The sequence below is a fragment of the Antedon bifida genome, chromosome 8, assembly GCF_963402885.1.
Source record: "Antedon bifida chromosome 8, ecAntBifi1.1, whole genome shotgun sequence".
Lineage (NCBI taxonomy): Eukaryota > Metazoa > Echinodermata > Crinoidea > Comatulida > Antedonidae > Antedon > Antedon bifida.
The window spans coordinates 17406314-17424439 of NC_136233.1; the positions used below are offsets into that span (position 1 = coordinate 17406314).

The following is an 18126-nucleotide window of genomic DNA, read 5'->3' on the forward strand; positions in this document are numbered from 1 at the left end:
AGAATACAAAGGCTGGGAAAATATTTGTTAAATGTTCTTGAATAGTAGGTTATATTCATACCTGGACTGCATCCCTCGGGCACTCCTGTATTACTCTCGCAGAAATAGCCAACAGGGCAAGGGAATTCTGATGGTTCAGGTTCGTAGATTTCAGCAAAGCTTGGGCAATAGTAACCTGCATTACAAACACCAGTTGGTTCTGACAGGCCTGTGGTTTCACAGTAGTGCCCAGCCTCACATGGCAAGCAGTCATCGATGGATGTTCCTCCTTCATTACGGTTCATGGTACCAACAGGGCAAGCAGTTGCATTCTTAGTACCTAACATACAGTATAAGAAACTTGTTAATGATAAACCATTATAGTGTACCTTACATTTTCCACAAGTAACAATGCTTATAAAGTGCACACCTAAATAACATTATACTTTTTTTTTAAATTATTTGAAATAACTACTAAAATTTGATTTAAACAGAATTCAGTGTAGAACACAGATCAATAAATTTACTTTCAAAACTAAATAAGAATATTAAAGATATTTTATTCATTGTGAAAGTGTAATGTAAAAAGTACATGCAATAATACTTACCATTCAGACAGTAATGGCCTACTAGACATGGACCATTAACGCCATCATCAGGTCCAGACACAGTCGCACCCAAGACGCAGAGGTAGCCTGCAAAGCATTCTCCAGTTGGATATGCAAGACCTGGAGTCTCACAGTACATTCCACCCAAACATGGTTGGCATTGAGACTCCTCATCCAAGCTAGTTTGATCACTGAATGTACCTTTACAACAGAAACAAAAACATGAATGAAATAAACATTGTTTGTACACTGAACAATTGGCATTTGTATAACTATAGACAAACAATATCTTGTTTTCTATATATTTCAGCTACTGCAACTCTGGCTAGAGAAGGCTCAGTGCAAAAATAAAATGGTACTACTGGTTTACTGCTTACCTGGAGGACAAGGCTGTCCATTATCAGTGGTTCCTGAGATGCAATAGTAACCTTCTGGGCATGGAATAGTTTCATTCATTCCTTTTTCTGGGCATGTAGTACCTGATTAAGATAAGAAAATATATGCAACTTCATTTCAGTATATCAATGGTAAATGTTTGGCCAAAACACTTTATAAATAAATTTTGAAGATGAAACAACTCCACACAGCAAATCACAAAACCAGCATTACTATTAAAATGAATTTTAAAAACATACAGTTAAGAAGTTTTATACTGCTATCAAATGTTCAGAAGTGGTGGCAACGTGATATTTTTATATAGCCTGAATAACATACCATTTGGACACAACAAACATGCTCCAAGACCTGGGCTTGGTGCATAAGTTCCTTTATCACAGGGTGATTCCTGAATAGCAGCCGCCTCACAGTAATGTCCCTCAGGGCACACATAACCTTTGACCCCATCTCCAGGTGTAGCCGTGTCAGAACCAGAAATGCAGATGTATCCAGGATCGCAATCAAGGGTTACTCCTGATTACAGAAAAATGTGAAGAAGTTAAAGTTAGACAGGCATAAAAGTAATACATGTTATATACACAGCAGAACCCTTTGGGTTACCTCTAATTAGTGGACACCTTCCAGTGAAACAAATGGGCAACATACTATGTTTTAACACTACTGCACCCTCTTAAGGGGGACACTTTGTTGAGTTCTGAAGGTGTCCCTTAAAATAAGGGTTCTACTGTATACTGTATGTAACATTTTCTTAAGTTTGGCCAATTATTTGCAAAATATAAAAATAATTACCAGTTTCAGAACTCTCAGCAGTGCAGTATTGTCCGGGAGCACATGGTTCGCAATCACTTACATTGGTATTCCTCGTACCACTGGAAATACTTCCGGATGGACAGGGAGTTGGTTTGTAGCTACCTTCAGGACAGTAGTTACCAATTGGACACTCAGACTCAGATGGTGTAGGGGTTGAGTCACCTCCATCACAGTAATAGCTAATGAAACATAAAACCAAGTGTTACTAGTTAGGGTATGAAATAGTGAATTCACAAGACTTACTTTACATAAATAATTACATTCATTTAACAATTAACCAGTTTGTTCCAATCAGTAAGTGAAAACTTTTGTACTCTAGTGTGGATTTTCAACATACCCAGCATAACATTCTCCTTCAGGGGCACTCAGTCCAGGTGAGTTACAGTAGTATTTAGGTAAGCAGCCTAAACAGCTGGTGTCATTCACAGAGTTGGTTAGATTGTTGAAGGTACCAGATGGACATGGGTACTGATTAGCATACTCTGTACGTGATGGACAGTAATAACCACTCGGGCATGACGTGTTGAACAAACCAGTCACAGGGGCAGCAGTGTTATCACAGAAGTAGCCTGTATTGAAAAAAAGAGTCATAGTCATGATACCAGTTTATTTTAAAAGGTTAATTAAGTTTATTTTTGTTCAACTGATGAAGAGCACATTTTCTGAGTAGATTTAATTTTTAAACATTAATATTTGCTTATTTATCTAAGAACACACAACCATTACCTTCTTCACATTCTTTGCATTCTGCTTGTCCAATATCATTCTGATAATAACCATTGTCACATCTGACAGGAACTGGTGAGTTACCTGGGCAGTAGTGACCCTTTGGACACATATACTCATAAGGTGTTGGTATGGTCTGACCTTCTGGACAGTAGTAACCAGGTGCACATTCTCCTGATGTGGTTGATGCTCCAGTCTCATTACAATAAAAGCCTGCTGTACAAAGCTCACAATCTTCAAATTCATCTCCTTTGATTGCATCCCGGTATGTCCCATTTGAACATTCGGTTGGTCGTTCACTACCAGAAGGGCAGTAGTTGCCCACAGGGCATACTATCTGCCTTGGACTGCTGGAACCTGTTGGACAGTAGTATCCTGGATCGCAGACGTCAACAACACCATCTAGCCCTGTAGAGTTGCAGTAGAATCCTTGATCACATGGTATAGCCTCATATGATCCACGAGGACAGTACTCACCAGGTTGGCATAAGCCTCCATTAACACTTGGCTATACCATGAATAGAAAGAAATATATGATTATATTATATTCATACAAATATTATCAAGAATGTTACACACATGACAGGCTAATGTGTACATTTTTTATGAAAAAAAGCAGGGAAGGTACTCAAAGTAACAGCAATAAATATAAAATATTTCCAAACCTGTGCCTCCTCAGCCCCTCCACTACAATACCAACCAGGATCACATTCAGCAGTTGGTTCCACATTTCCTGTTCCATCACAGTACCACCCTTTAGTGCAAGACAGGCATCCTTCTCCCTCACTGCTTCGCAACGTGTCATTGTTAAATGTGCCAGCAGGGCATGGAAATGTGTTAGGATCAGTGGTATTAATAGGGCAGTAGTAGCCTAGCGGGCATATATTGTTTCCATAATCTGTGGTGTTGGCATAGCAGTAGTAGCTCTCTGGGCAAGGCTTACAAGATGCTTGTCTATTTTCGTTATTATATGTTCCAGCAGGACAACCTGGAAATACAAAATACATTGAAGTTATGTTCACACTGTCTGTGGCTGGAGAAAACACTTGACTACATTACGTGTTTTCATCACATATGTATGTATCTAAATATTTTCTTAACCAGGCTCAGTGTGAAGGTATTTTACATGCATTTAAATTATCAACCAATATTTTTTCTTTTTTGTGCAAGTAGAAGTTTATTTACATTTTCAATTTTTAACTTACCTTCAGGATAGATAGTTCCAACTTTACAGAAGTGGCCTTCAGGGCAAACGTCACCTATAATTGGATGTACTGTGTCTGTCGGACACTGGTTGCCATCCAACATAACTGGATCTGGTTTATCAACTCCAGACACACAATAATATCCCTCATAACAATCTGCTGTAGGTTCTGTCAAGTTGACACCCTGGCAGTACATGCCAGCGTCACATGGTGTACACTCAATGGCCTCCGCTAGACCCCCATATGGATCATATGTACCAGAAGGACATGGTTGCCAGTCATGTCCGGTACCGTTTGGACAGTAGTAACCAGCTGGACAAGAGGTGTACGTGCTTGCTGCAAAGCCAACATTTACATTTTCTGGTATACAGTAGAATCCTGAAGTTAACAAAATATTGAATTAATACACTTTATTCTATGTTCTTTAATAATCAAACAATATTTATTTACCAATTAAATAAAATCTTACCTTCAGGGCATATGTTACACTCAAAGGCACCCTCATGGTCAACGTAATATCCAGCCAAGCAGTCCAATGGCTCTGCACTGCCTTGTGGACAATGTTGACCAATTGGACATATAAAAGGTCTCGCATTGTCTGATCCAGGTGGACAATAATAGCGTTGGTCACATGTGGCAGTAGGCGCAACATTAGCTGTAAGAAAATAATATAATATTATAATAATATATTATATATGGCCCAATCCCGTCATGACAGACGATAACCTCAGGTCCAAAATATTATTTAACTAAGCTAAGTACTTCTCTGCTACGGATGAGTTTTGTTGGGTTCATTTATTTGTTAAAATATTTGTATACAGTAATTTTATAATCATCTGCAATTATCTGCAAATACTACAAAGCCTTTCACATTCAGCAACATATGCATTGGCAGATAATTGGTAACCAGTCACCAATTTAGAACGCCAGGATGTTTGGTTGGAGGCAAGAGTTTCCCAGTGGGAATATTAAAAGAAAACAGATCACGCTTAATAACATCTTTAAAACATTCAATATATAGTTATAATAAAATCTAAATTACAGTCAAACAAATGAAAAAGAGGTTTTGAACCCTTAAAAATACAAATAACGAAGAAGTGTTTATAAGGCAGTAAAAATCTCAATATATGTTGTTGGTAAATTTCAACTAACGTCAGGTAGCTGGCTTAGGCCTAGCATAAAATCAGCACTAACAATAACTGCTCTTTATCTATATTTGGTCAAATGTTTGAATATAAAGTGGGGATCAGCCCAAAAGTTAAACACATTGATGACCTATTTGTTTTTGTCATTGTATTTGTAAGGTTGTGAAACCTCCACCATACAATAATACATACAAATATAACAATACAACAAATATACTAATTCATTGTCTTACCAAGTCCTTCACAATAAAAGCCAGGGCTACAATCAAAGCAATCGCTAATTTCTTCCAATCCTGTAACATTTCCGAATGTACCATTTGGACATGGGTATGGATCTCTTGTGCCTTCAAGGCAGTAGTAGCCTTCCGGGCAAATATCATTGTCTGGTCTAGTGGAACCTTCAATACAAAAGTAGCCTGGGTCACAAAGCCCTTGTTCAGAAGTGATACCTGTAAATATTTGAGGAGAAAAAAAAGGGGGAAAAAATAAGTATACTGTACCATGTATTTCTTTATCAAAAAATAAGAACAATTTTTATCAGAAATAATATATTAGCTAATGTAGAAGTTTAAAAGAAGATAAAATGTTCAATGTATATGTATTTTATTACCTGTCTTGTTACAGAAATAACCTGCTGTACAATTCAAACACTGGTTTTCCCACATCAATTTTTTATCTGGACTAAATGTACCCTCTGGACAAGCAATTGGTTCAGCTGTTCCATCTGGGCAGTAAAAACCTGCTGGACACTCATCGTTTAGATCACCTAAGAAATAATAAATGCAACATTAGCATAGAAATCACTACTATAACATTATTTATTTATTCTCACAATATTTTGCTTGAGCTGTGTGATTATTTTATCCTTTCTTGCCTCCTACAATTTACAATGACAGTGTTGTTCAAATTTATTGTTTTGTTAATTTTCCCTCCAATGAAGGCTCCTATCCACTTAAAAACATAGACTATCATCTTTTGTTTTCTACATTTATTTTTAGTAATAAAATTTGGAGTTATTTGTGTTATACAAATGTTTCAAGCTAGATCTTTTTTTTCTAACATAACAGATAAAACGATTAGCTTACCATATGTCGGTGTACTTATGTTAGCACCCTCTCTACAGTAGTAGCCAGCTTCACACAGTCGAGGTGGACTCACTAATCCAGTTTCATCACAAACAGTTCCACCAATACAGGGAACACATTGTGATTCATCTTGCAGACCTGCAATTCAGTAAGTTACATGTATTAACAAATGACAGAATGTTTATAGGAAGTGGCCCAATCATTAGATAAAAGAACTGTACATAAAAAATTACCTGTGATGTTATTGAAGGTACCTCTTGGGCAAGGATACTGTGTACTGTACTGAGTACCATTAGGACAGTAGTAGCCCATTGGGCATTCATATAATCCATAGAAATCAACTGGTCCAAAAGTAGCATTGCAGTAAAAACCTTCTGGACATTCCTTACATGTCCATTTGCCTGGTGTATCTTGGTATGTTCCCGATGGGCATGGTTCTGGTGTTGCCTGACCAGTAACACAGAAATAGCCAAGTGGACAACTGTATGAAGCAGGTGTTGCAACTATTTGTCCACGAGGGCAGTAATAACCTTGCTCACATTGACCAGTTGGGTTAGATAGCCCTTCTCTGCCACAATAAAATCCTAGTAAAAATAGTCATATTAAATGTAAAATATTAATATTAACAGTAAAAACAGTAATATACATTTTTCATCCATCTAATGAGTATATACAGTAGTACAATTAGGTCAGAGTAGTTAAGTTAGCTCTCTGACGCAAACTATACTACTATTTTTAGAATATTACAATTTTTACAGATATTGTAGTATCATTCTAATTTCTGTTGGCCATTATTTACCTTCAGTACAATTCTTGCAATTATCAATCTGGCTCTGTTGTTCTTCATCTAAGTAGTAGCCCATGGGGCAAGGTTCTGGAGAGGGGCTTCCTTTCTCACAATAGTGACCCATTGGACAGACATTTCCTGTGATGTTGTCTGTAGGCCTGCTTGTGGTGGATGTTAGGCTACAGTAAAAACCTATAAAATACAGTTAGCAGTAAATATGTAGCATAAAATGTGTTTGAATAGGTAATTTAATAAATATGAATGTATTAACAAATTTGAATTGAAGAAAACTTATATTGAGAATAACATTCTCATTGGAATTTTGGATACTTTTCGAACTTTTTGCATATATAAATTACACAGTACAAATGGCACAAGTATATAAATACATAAATAGCAATCTTTTGTTTTCAAGATGCAACAGACAGCTAATGCATCAATAGAGTTTAACAAACATTCTACATATTCTCATGTTTGTGCATGTGAATGTCTTTCAGGCTAGAAGGCTAGTGGTGCATCATAGGACAAACGGTCCCTAATATTAGACTTCATACCTTGTTCGCAAAGTGCCAAGGGCTCGGATAGCCCAGCACTAGGGCAGTAGAATCCTGGATCGCAATCCACCTGTGCTTCTGTACCAGCTGGGCAATAGTAACCTGGCTGGCATCTACCACCAATCATAGCGTCAGTAGGCATTGGGATTGATGCACCTTTTATACAGTACCAACCATCACTGTAAAATAGAAAATATATATTTAAAATTAAATGGCTTTAACATTAACTTTCAGATGTACCAAATGCAATAATTAAAATAGAAAGAACTTTGATGGACTGCAATAAAAAGACATAGGCTTAAAGCCTGGCTTAAGACTTACGACCCCAAAAAAGTCTCAGTGTAAAACCAGTGACAAAACCTATGGAAGGAATTAGAATCTGAAATTGCTGATAGTCTTAGGAATGACTTCATATTGAAATGGTCTTACAGTATGGTCTGCAGTTGTCAAGGGCTTCATCCTGGACTTAAGTTAAGACCTGGCTTAAGGCCTGTATTCACTCCAGGATTGAAATTTGTTATAAGAGGTGCAAGATCACAAGGTGTCTGCACAGAAATGTTTAACTATATTTAAGTTTAAATATAAATCCAAAACATGTTTTGGCTTTAAACTGCAGGTTTGTATGTTTAAATCATGCACTCTGTTTACTCCATGCTTACCTGCAGTTACCAGTTGGTTCAACATTTCCATATCCCATACAATACATACCACCAAGACAGTCTACACATGAGCTTTCATTGGTTTGACCAGTGAGGTTATTAAATGTACCAGGGGAGCATGGATACTGATCTGACCACTCGGTCCCAGCTGGACAGTAGTGACCAGACGGACATATTAGATCACTATTATTTGAATTTGCCGGACAATATCGACCTAAAAATTCAAAGTGAAATCATTTAAACAATTATTAATGAACTTCATATTTTATATTTTTTTCAATAAAAAAATTACCTGTTTCAGGGAAAAATTTTAAACATGAATTTAGTGTGATAATGATAAAAATACAGATTTCTTTTCTTTGATTTACAAAATATAGGTACAGTAAGGTCACTAACCTGGAAGGCATTCCTTGCATGACCCCTGACGTTCCTCATCCTGGAATTTTCCAGCATCACATTCATGAGGAAGAGTTGTACCTTCAGGACAATAGAAGCCTGGAGGACATACGCCACCTGAACCAGTATGCCCACCTAGAAGTGGGCAGGTTGCATTGTATGTTGAATTTGTATCTTCATTATTTGGATCCATGCGATCAACTCCAGAATCACACCAGTAACCAACTTTGCACAGGCCTGTAGTTTTAATAGCGCCCTCTAGGTCACAGTAATATCCTCCATCACAATCACGACATTGTTGAATCTACAAAACAAATAAATATGATTTTTCTACTCCTGATATTTACAAAATTGAGACTAAATAATGTTTCCTGGTCAGTTTTCCATTAAAATAAATAGGTTTTTCATGATTTTGAGTGACTATATATAAATTTACGTAAGGGCAAAATTCGGTAAACTTCTGTGGGCACGACCTAGTTCTATGAAGCCTGTGCAATATCCCTTAAAGAAAGTTCTGCCTTATTTTATAACACGTTTGCATGCTTTAAGCCCTTTTGCATGCATTCAACCTTGTTTTAGAAGGGCTGAAAGCATAAATTACCATCTCTTCATAGGATACGCGAAATGTTCATCTGTTAATATTTTTGTATGGAATGCAAGTTATTTTTCCATGTTCTGGACCCCAATGGGTGTCTCTGGTTAATAAAGTAAATCAATCAATCAATCAATCAATCAATCAACCAAAATGGTTCCCTGATTAACGTTGGAAACATACTTGAGCTGTTAAATTTACACATTTTTACAATTCAACATTGATACTCACTTTGTAGAGATTAGTCTGGTTACTGTATGTACCCGCTGGACATGGCATCCAGTCAAGTCCAGTACCTGTCGGACAATAGTATCCCTCAGGGCAGTCATCATACCCAGCTTTCAGGTCTGGATTGCTGATTGTTTCATTTTCTGGCAAACAATAATAGCCTTGAGGACAGATAAGACAACTTGATCTGGTGGTGGTGTTGGTAAAGTATCCAGACGGACAAGCCTTTGGGTCAGGTGAACCTTCTGGGCAGTGAAGACCAATTGGACATTCAATAGCATTTGAAACTGCTGAGCCTATAAATATAAAATTACCAGCTTTTAAGATACTTTCATTCAAACTAAAAAAAGAACTTAAAAACCAAAATTGTAGGACTATAATTCAATATAACATTTATTCAATAATGGTAAGACAATAAGATAATAAACAATAAGAAACAGTAATACAATACAAAAACAAGAAGAGGTAAACTAAGAACATAGGGTAACATGGGTACAATTAGGTCCTTGAAGATTTGTGAACAGTGCAAGTAAGCTTGGTAAAATTACCTTTTACATAAAATAACCTGAATGTAAAACTGGATATAAACAAATTAAATTAATTTAGTTTCTTTTTGGTACTTTGAATAAACAGCCTTTTACCTTCTGGACAGTAATAACCAGCTGAGCATAGACCTTCTACCATTGTGAGACCATTCTGTTGACAGTACCATCCAGCAGTGCAATTGACGCATTCTGATTCCTCTGACAGACCTGTGTCGTTAGAATAAGTGCCAGGTGGACAACTCTTTCCTGCCACAGATGTGCCAACTGGACAATAGTGGCCAGCTGGGCAGATAAACTGCTCAATGTCATCAGAGCCAGTCTCACAATAGAATCCTGAGTCGCAGTAGCCATTTGGTTCTGTTTTACCACCTTCGCAGTAGGAGCCTAAAGTTAAATAGATCAAATGAACTGGTCAGGGAAAGATAATCTAATAAGAATGTTTAAAACAAAAGGGATTGAAGTAACAGCATACCATTTGTTCCCAAAACTGTTACTGAAAACTGACAAAATTTGTCTCTCAGTTTTGCACTAGAGCTACCTAGTGATATGCACAAATATTGTATTATCACTTATTCTTCACTCTGCAAACAACAAAAAAACTAATTTATTAAAACGAATGATAATTATTCCATTTATTACCTGCAGGGCAAAGGTTACATTCTGTTTCATTCTGTAAGTGTGTGTCGTTACTGTAAGTTCCACTTGGACAAGCAATTGGTTCAATTATGCCTTCTGGGCAGTATTTAGCCACTGGACAAGCATTAGCATCACCACCTTGGTCAGGGGCTGCCTCAGTTGCTCCTACCTTGCAGAAATATCCAGCAGAGCAGTATGTGTAGGGGTAGGTTAAACCAGACTGGCCGCAATAGAATCCACCTAAAATATAGAAAATTAGGTTCGTACTGAAAGTTATATCACACATTAAACTACACAAACCAACAGCGGTATTATATTTATTATTTATTCAGGCAAAACAATACATTAAAAAAAATATATAATACAAATCAACAATTAAATAAACATAGGAGATAAGATATCATAGTCACTAGCTGCCAGGAAAGCACAAAAGTAGCCTAAGCCACTGTCATCAATTAGGTGGTCTGAGGATAATGTCATGAAGGCATGAACATACCTAAACATGGTGTGCATTCGTCTTCCATCGTTAAGCCTGTGATGTTGTTAAAGGTTCCATGGGGACATGCATGTAGCGTTGCAGCAGTTGTACCATTTGGACAGAAATAGCCTAAAAAAAGAAATTAGAATCTGTGTTTTACTAGCTCTGTTTAACGTTATATTGGTCTATTTTATCTAAAGTTTGGTTGTCTTGTAGTTACCTTCTGGGCAGATGTTAGTAGTGTAATTAACAATAGGTCCATTGACATCGTCACAATAGAAGCCTTCTGGACATTCTTTGCAAGACCACTGTCCCTCTTCATTCTGGTAGGTACCGGCTGGACAAGCTTCTTTGTTACCGACTCCTTCTTCGCAGTAATAGCCTACTGGACATCGGTACTCATTAGGTTCTGGGACTGTTTGACCACCAGGACAATAAAAACCTACAAAAAAATAAAAATGAGTATGAAACAAACACTTATGAAGCTGACAAACTTAAGTTATCTGTAACCTAAACAGCATGGATTATACTTTCTGTACTAGTTTGTTGAATAGTTTGAATTTGTTTTTAAAATTTAATTAACTAACATGTACTAAAAGTACATATCTTTGCTTAGCTATGTATAAGTGTTTCAAAAGGCCATTACAGGGTCTTCAAAGACCTGAAACTACTGTATCTACCTTGTGTGCATGGGCCTTCAGGCCCTGCTAGGCCACTATCATTGCAAAACATTCCAGCAGTACATTCCAGGCACCAAGTAGAATTTTCTGCACCTTCACTGGGTTGGTAAGTTCCTGGTAAACATGGCTCTTCATTATAACTTCCCTCGATGCAGTAATGACCTGTACTACATTTGTCACCTTATAAAATAATTCATATAATTAAATTAGTTTAAAGGTATGACAAGAATAAAAATTTGATTCAACTCATAAACATTCATTATTTGTATACAATCTGCTTCTGGATATCTTTAGAAACTGGCATTGAGTATCTGTAGTTCATACTCACTTAATCACTCTTCTAAACTAAAGAGGTTTGTCTAAATGACAATAGGAAGGTTTTCGCAACCTCCCTAATACCTACCTCCAATACCATTAGGTGTGGCTGTTGGAGAACTAAGATCGCAGTAGTAGCCAGCATCACAGTCACCACGTGGCTCATACATGCCAGGGACGTCACAATATTTACCAGGATCACATGCCAATGGTTCAGATGATCCCATTGGACAATATTCAGCTTGAAAAGAATACATTACATATAACTAATTGTAGATACTACTAAACTTTGTAGTGGAGCTGTAGCTTGGTGATTAACATACTTGCCTTCCAATCCCAAGATCCAGGGTTCAATCCTAACCTAGTGCCAGGGTTGTAACTCACAACTATTTCAACTCCTTAAGCCTCAAATGAGTTTATAAGCACAATAAATTAAAATAGTTTATCAATCCTGCAATTGGCAAGTTACTCGCTGTTGGATGCATTTGAAAAAAAAAGTAAAATCTACAAAAATCTGTGATACACTGTAAAATACTGCACAAATTTGAAATTAGCATTCAGATTACTGTGGTAAAAACAAATGCATCATTGCTTTGAGATAGTTTACTACAATCTTATTCAGAGTTTAAAATAAAATTTGTATTTTATTGTACCTATTTGGCACTGGCCACCAGATGTATTGTTAGGCTCAGGTTCGTAAGCACCAGAGATACAATACCAGCCAGGGTTGCAGTTCCCAGTAGGATAGTCTCCAGCTCCTTCACAATACATTCCAGGGAGGCAGGTTATGCATGAACTGAGATTATGTCCACCTGTACAAGAAAAATATAAGCACTAGTTAGATTGTAAGTTATTAATATACAGTAGCTCAGAAGCTGGTGGCTCCATATGAAGCTCATGTTTCATAGAAAACAGTGGGAAAACAAATGTTCAGCACTTTGAATAACCATTACATGAGTTAGTTTATTCCAATGCTCGCAAAGAGTATTTTCACATATGAACCTGCACCACACATAACTGCATTATTTCCCTCTAAGAATAACAATAGAAAAGCATTACAGTCCAGAATACACTAATGAATGAATAGCAGTTTTCCAGGATATGATGTACTAACAAAAATGTTATTATACCTACCTGTAAGATTGTTGAATGTACCCTTAGGACAGGGAAATTGTATGTCATATTCAGTACCATTAGGACAATAATAGCCTGGTGGACAGATTGTGTTTCTACAAAAAACACAAACAAAAAAACACATTAACACAATGCTAGTTCTGACAAATATATTCCTGGTTTGTAACTTTATTTAAACATTGCTTTTGCACACGTTCTTAATTTTGTATCCTGTTTCGTTTTTTAATGGTTTTATTGAATGGTGAAAATATTGTCATAAGCTTGGCTGTTCTATATAACTCAGCTCCATCTCAATAATTAATAGAACAGTCAATATTTCAACTCATGCAATGTTCTCCACATTCAATTTAATTATTTGTATACTATCGAATGTCTAATTCGATGATTTAAATTAATCTTTATCCAAATGTTTCCACCAACATTACTTACGAATAAGTAGTAGAGTTAGCCAGGCAGTAGTAGCCAGCTGGACACTCATTGCAGTCTGCTTTTCCTTCAAGGTCTTGGTATGTTCCAGCAGGGCAACCTGTAGGCAGTTCTGAACCTTGTACACAGAAGTGACCAGTAGGACAGACACCACCATATCCAGTGTGAGCGCCTAATTGTCAATTAAACAAATGTTAAAAAATCAATAATGTAACAAACTGATTCTAATTCAATTAATAAAATTGGCGTCCATGTGGTCGTTTGTCATTACACTTGGCTAAAATTTTAAATAATTAATGTTCCTTAACATACTTTAAATTTAATTTAATAATTTGCACTATACTTTGTTTCAGCTGTACTATTGTTTGATTGTGATTTGTGAAAATACACAAAACAATAAACAAAAGAAAATTATCACATTTAAACAAAAATAAAAAGGCCTACATAACTCTGGTAAAAGAATAATAACACCACGTAGACTATGTCTTTACATATGTCAGCAAACACTAATGACAACCCCTTTATGTTTCTGCTTAAAAAAAGTGATGTTCTGTCTTGTCATGCATTTCTCTCTTTGCCATAAGTGACTCTACTAACCTTCATATGAACAGGAGTCATTTTCAAATGCAGTTGGGTTTGGTCTATCAACTCGCGAGGTACAGAAATACCCTGGATCACATTCATCAGTTGGACTTGTCAGGTTGGTTCCCTGGCAGTAGTAACCACCTATAACAAAATGGAATAATTCAATTATCACTGTATTTTATTTTTTATAACATTATTTTTAATTAAAAGTTAAATTAATGGTACATGCCAAGCTGTTATAGTTAAAATATTAATAGCTATTAATAAAAATACATTATTAAAACAAAAATCCAATGGAACTGTTGATTAATTGACTAGAATTGGCAGACAAATGCTACAAAATGACAATAAATTCATATCAACAAGCATAAATTAAGCAATTAAAAACATTCAATTACAACACATTTGTCATACCATCACAATTGGTACATCCTTCTTCATCTTCCAGACCAAGACGATCACCATATGTTCCTCGTGGGCAAGCAGTCCAGTTACGGCCAGTGCCTGCTGGACAGTAGTAGCCATTTGGACACAGTCTGAATCCACTGCTTGAATTACCTATTAAAAAAATAAAAATAATTAAGTTTTAATGTAATATTCGTATATTTTCTAATACATACCTCTTGGGAAGATGCAGGAAAATATAAAGTTAATGTTAATTGCTATATCATTCTACTGACCTTCAATTACTTCTTCTGGTACACAGTAAAAGCCAGCAGGGCATTCCAAACACTCAGCTTGCTGGCTTAAATTAGTATAGGTCCCTGGATCACAAGGTATTGGTAGAGGACTGCCCTGGGGACAGTGTAGACCAATAGCGCATGGGTAGTCAGCTGGATTTGACACATGCTGACCTTCAGGGCAGTAGAATCCAGGGTCACACTCTCCTGATGGTTCAAATAAACCTGAAGAAAGAAAAGGGATGCAGAATTTATACATAGTTCTTTGCTTGATTAATTAAAATGATAACAAGGAGCATAAAGAAATCCTTCGGACGGGACGTACAGCTGTTGGCTCTGTGTACATATAGTTCATGTTGAAAAAGTTGATACACTATTCGAAAAGCTGACCGAATTTCCGCAGTTTACAGTTAAGCTTATAAATAAATAAGTAAAAGTTAGTCAATAAATTTCTTACCAGTATCATTACAATATGTACCCTCATCACAAAGTTCACATTGGCTGACATTGTATCGGTTCATTGTGTTAGAGTATGTGCCCGAAGGGCAAGGTTCAGGTGCACCAGAGCCTAGCCCACAGTAATGGCCGACAGGACATGATATGTTCCTAGGATCTAAGGAACCCTGTATACAATAGTATCTATTGAAAAATAATAAACGATAATTAGATTTAGATATTTTTACATTTTATAGAAGATAAACATAAATGTAATTCAGTCCAATGTGTACAGTATGTGATCCCTAAACTATCCATTTTATTGTTTTTTTTAAAGCTTACCCTGGGTCACAGAGCCCACTAGTATTGGTCATTCCAACCTCTGCACAGTAATGTCCAGCTGTACACGGGACACAGTGATCTTCTTCCCAACGTCCAGTCTCATCGCTGTATGAACCCTTTGGACATGGGACTGGATTGTCTGTACCTTCTGGACAGTAGTAGCCTGGTGGACATGTGTTAGCATCCACTCCTGTAATAAGGAAACATCATTAGGTCAAAATATTATCAAGTTGTAGCTTTTCAATTACAAAAACTATTTGTATCGGTATTCAATTTCAATCATAAATGTATTTTTGTACTGTAATTACCTTGGTCTGGTGTTGAAATGTTAGCATATTGTTTGCAGTAGTAGCCAGGGCTACATAGTTCCATAGGAGAAACCATGCCTGGAGTGGGACAGTAGTACCCTCCACTGCATGGACTACACAAGTCCATACTGCTTAGGCCTAAAAAATAAATTTTATTTTTATTCTTAATGATAAATTCTTGTATTTGAATTCGTGAATATCGGTTAAAAAGGTTAACTTGCATATACCTAAAACATCAAAATGATAGATTGTCATACAATTTACTTAATAATTTCTTTGCAATCTATAAATATAATGTAGAATAAACATACTTTATATTGTTTAAATAAAGTCAAATAAATTTTACCTGTTAAATTGTTGAATGTACCAATAGGGCAAGGAAATTCATTTCCAAACTGTGTGCCAGCAGGACAGTAGTATCCCATTGGGCAGTGTGTTGTATCGTTGTTAAGGACAACCCAAGTCATGGTGTTATCACAGAAGTATCCAGATGGACATATCTTGCATGAACTTTGACCTTCTTCATCTTGGTAGGTTCCGTTCTCACAGCGAACTGGGTCATCAGATCCAATCTCGCAGTAGTGACCAATTGGACATCTGTAAATAGAGTTACGATAATGAAAAATATACTTAAAAAAATGTCAATACTTTTTTATAGAATGTAGGAAACTTTGCATTAGTGAGAGAAATATAAGCAATATTAACACTTTAATTAGAACAATCATGACATCAATGTTTCTATATAATTTGCTTGGTTAACAAAAATAATCCTTACATGTATTCAGGTGGACTAGCTTGACTTTGTCCAGGTGGGCAATAATATCCAGCAGCGCAGTCTCCAATAGGAAGCTCTCGTCCGACACCCGGACAGTAACTACCTGCTGTGCAGTTTATACAGTCAGAGAGAGCGCTGTTCTGTTCCGAATCCAGAAAGTAACCTGAAGGGCACGGGACCTTATCTGGTATTCCCTCTGGACAATAGTGACCAACTGGACAAATAGCACCAGTGATGTTGTCATTGGGGGTTGCTGTTTGAGCTTGAAGCAGACAATAATAACCTACAAATGAAAAAAATAAGTACAAATGACTTAAAAAATATAATAGCATATTTAAAGGCAGTGAGTGGTATTAATAAATCAGGGTAGTCATCTTATAGCATCTACAGATATTTTATGTTATGTTAGAGAGTTATGAGGAAATTATTAATGATTGCTCTTTTACCTTCTGTGCAGTTCCCAGATGGCGCATTAAGCCCAGATACTAAACAGAACATTCCTGGATCACAAGGGGTCATATCATATGACCCCTCAGGACAGTAGTACCCAGACTGACATTCTCCACCAAATATTGTTGTCATTGATGAATTTGAACTTCCACTGCAGTACCAGCCTGGTGCACAGAGAGCTGTTGGATCTTCTAAGCCATCCACCTCACAGTAGTATCCTCCAGGGCAAGGAATACAGTCATTCATGTTACGCGCTTTTGTAAAGTTGTAATAAGTGCCTTCAGGGCATGGGAACGCAAATTCTGAATCAGTTCCAGGTGGACAGTAATGGCCAGGTGGACATGGCTTGTCATAATAGATAACAGATCCTATAATAAAAAAACACCTCAGTGTTAGATTTCATTTATACTGTATGATATGTGTTATGTTTGTATGCACAGCACCAAGTAAATTTCAAGCCTTTTTTCACCATTATTGGGGATATATATATGTAAAAAGTATTGTTCGGAATAGAAAATGTTGATTCTTTTCCCACCCTGGGTACAAACATATCTGCAACTGCAGTTGAATATGGGGGAACTTATGTGTCTAATGTTTGTTCGATTGTTAGGAGGAGCAAGGTGGTGTTACACTTTTAAAGAACCACATAAGATAGCTTAGCTAGCTAGCTATGAATTACCTTCCAAGCAATAATATTGTTCAGGGCATTCCAGACATTCAGCAAATCCTGTAGTATTTGCATATGTTCCTGCAACACATGGAATTGGTCGCTCACTTCCCTCTGGACAGTAGTGGCCTTCTGGACAAATGCTTCCAACTCCGGTTTGTCCATCAAGGAATTGACAAGTTCCATTTTCGAAGGTAACATTGTATTCTCCAAGAGGTGTGGCAACATCAACACCATATTCACAATAATAACCTATAAAAGCAATAAAACAAACGTTAATGTTATAGAGTATCGAGTCCTTGGTAAGCACCCATAACATGAGTTATGGGTATTGGCAAAAACAATCTTCTTGTTTTGGCGAAAAGAAAGACTTTCGAAATTTGTTGTTGCATCGGAAAGGACATACGCATGACAGTGAAGTTAGAGATGGCATACTGACACAGATTTACTACTAATGTGGATAAAGATTACCCTACACTGTACATTAAAAAGTTTAATCT

At 36.7% G+C, this 18126-nt stretch overlaps 1 protein-coding gene across 5 annotated transcripts in view; it reads right to left on the reverse strand.

Moving 5' to 3' along the window:
• Positions 1–18126, reverse strand: part of LOC144850438 (uncharacterized) — a 77875-nt gene that overhangs the window by 17787 nt on the left and 41962 nt on the right. For all 5 annotated transcript variants that reach the window (XM_078707716.1, XM_078707714.1, XM_078707715.1 and 2 more), the window contains 38 exons: positions 17639–17878; positions 16956–17327; positions 16510–16792; positions 16081–16331; positions 15735–15872; positions 15427–15616; positions 15107–15288; positions 14650–14874; positions 14384–14527; positions 13982–14110; positions 13388–13556; positions 12959–13053; positions 12478–12636; positions 11913–12065; positions 11510–11689; positions 11050–11271; positions 10848–10958; positions 10355–10591; positions 9812–10099; positions 9174–9466; positions 8351–8654; positions 7955–8168; positions 7296–7474; positions 6754–6933; positions 6188–6538; positions 5955–6092; positions 5480–5635; positions 5103–5318; positions 4194–4379; positions 3725–4102; positions 3185–3507; positions 2520–3027; positions 2131–2362; positions 1773–1972; positions 1302–1496; positions 965–1066; positions 588–788; positions 62–319 (listed from right to left, as the gene is read on the reverse strand). In XM_078707716.1, the coding sequence (XP_078563842.1) occupies positions 62–319; positions 588–788; positions 965–1066; positions 1302–1496; positions 1773–1972; positions 2131–2362; positions 2520–3027; positions 3185–3507; positions 3725–4102; positions 4194–4379; positions 5103–5318; positions 5480–5635; positions 5955–6092; positions 6188–6538; positions 6754–6933; positions 7296–7474; positions 7955–8168; positions 8351–8654; positions 9174–9466; positions 9812–10099; positions 10355–10591; positions 10848–10958; positions 11050–11271; positions 11510–11689; positions 11913–12065; positions 12478–12636; positions 12959–13053; positions 13388–13556; positions 13982–14110; positions 14384–14527; positions 14650–14874; positions 15107–15288; positions 15427–15616; positions 15735–15872; positions 16081–16331; positions 16510–16792; positions 16956–17327; positions 17639–17878 (8382 nt within the window). The remainder of the gene's footprint in view (positions 1–61; positions 320–587; positions 789–964; positions 1067–1301; positions 1497–1772; positions 1973–2130; positions 2363–2519; positions 3028–3184; positions 3508–3724; positions 4103–4193; positions 4380–5102; positions 5319–5479; positions 5636–5954; positions 6093–6187; positions 6539–6753; positions 6934–7295; positions 7475–7954; positions 8169–8350; positions 8655–9173; positions 9467–9811; positions 10100–10354; positions 10592–10847; positions 10959–11049; positions 11272–11509; positions 11690–11912; positions 12066–12477; positions 12637–12958; positions 13054–13387; positions 13557–13981; positions 14111–14383; positions 14528–14649; positions 14875–15106; positions 15289–15426; positions 15617–15734; positions 15873–16080; positions 16332–16509; positions 16793–16955; positions 17328–17638; positions 17879–18126) is intronic.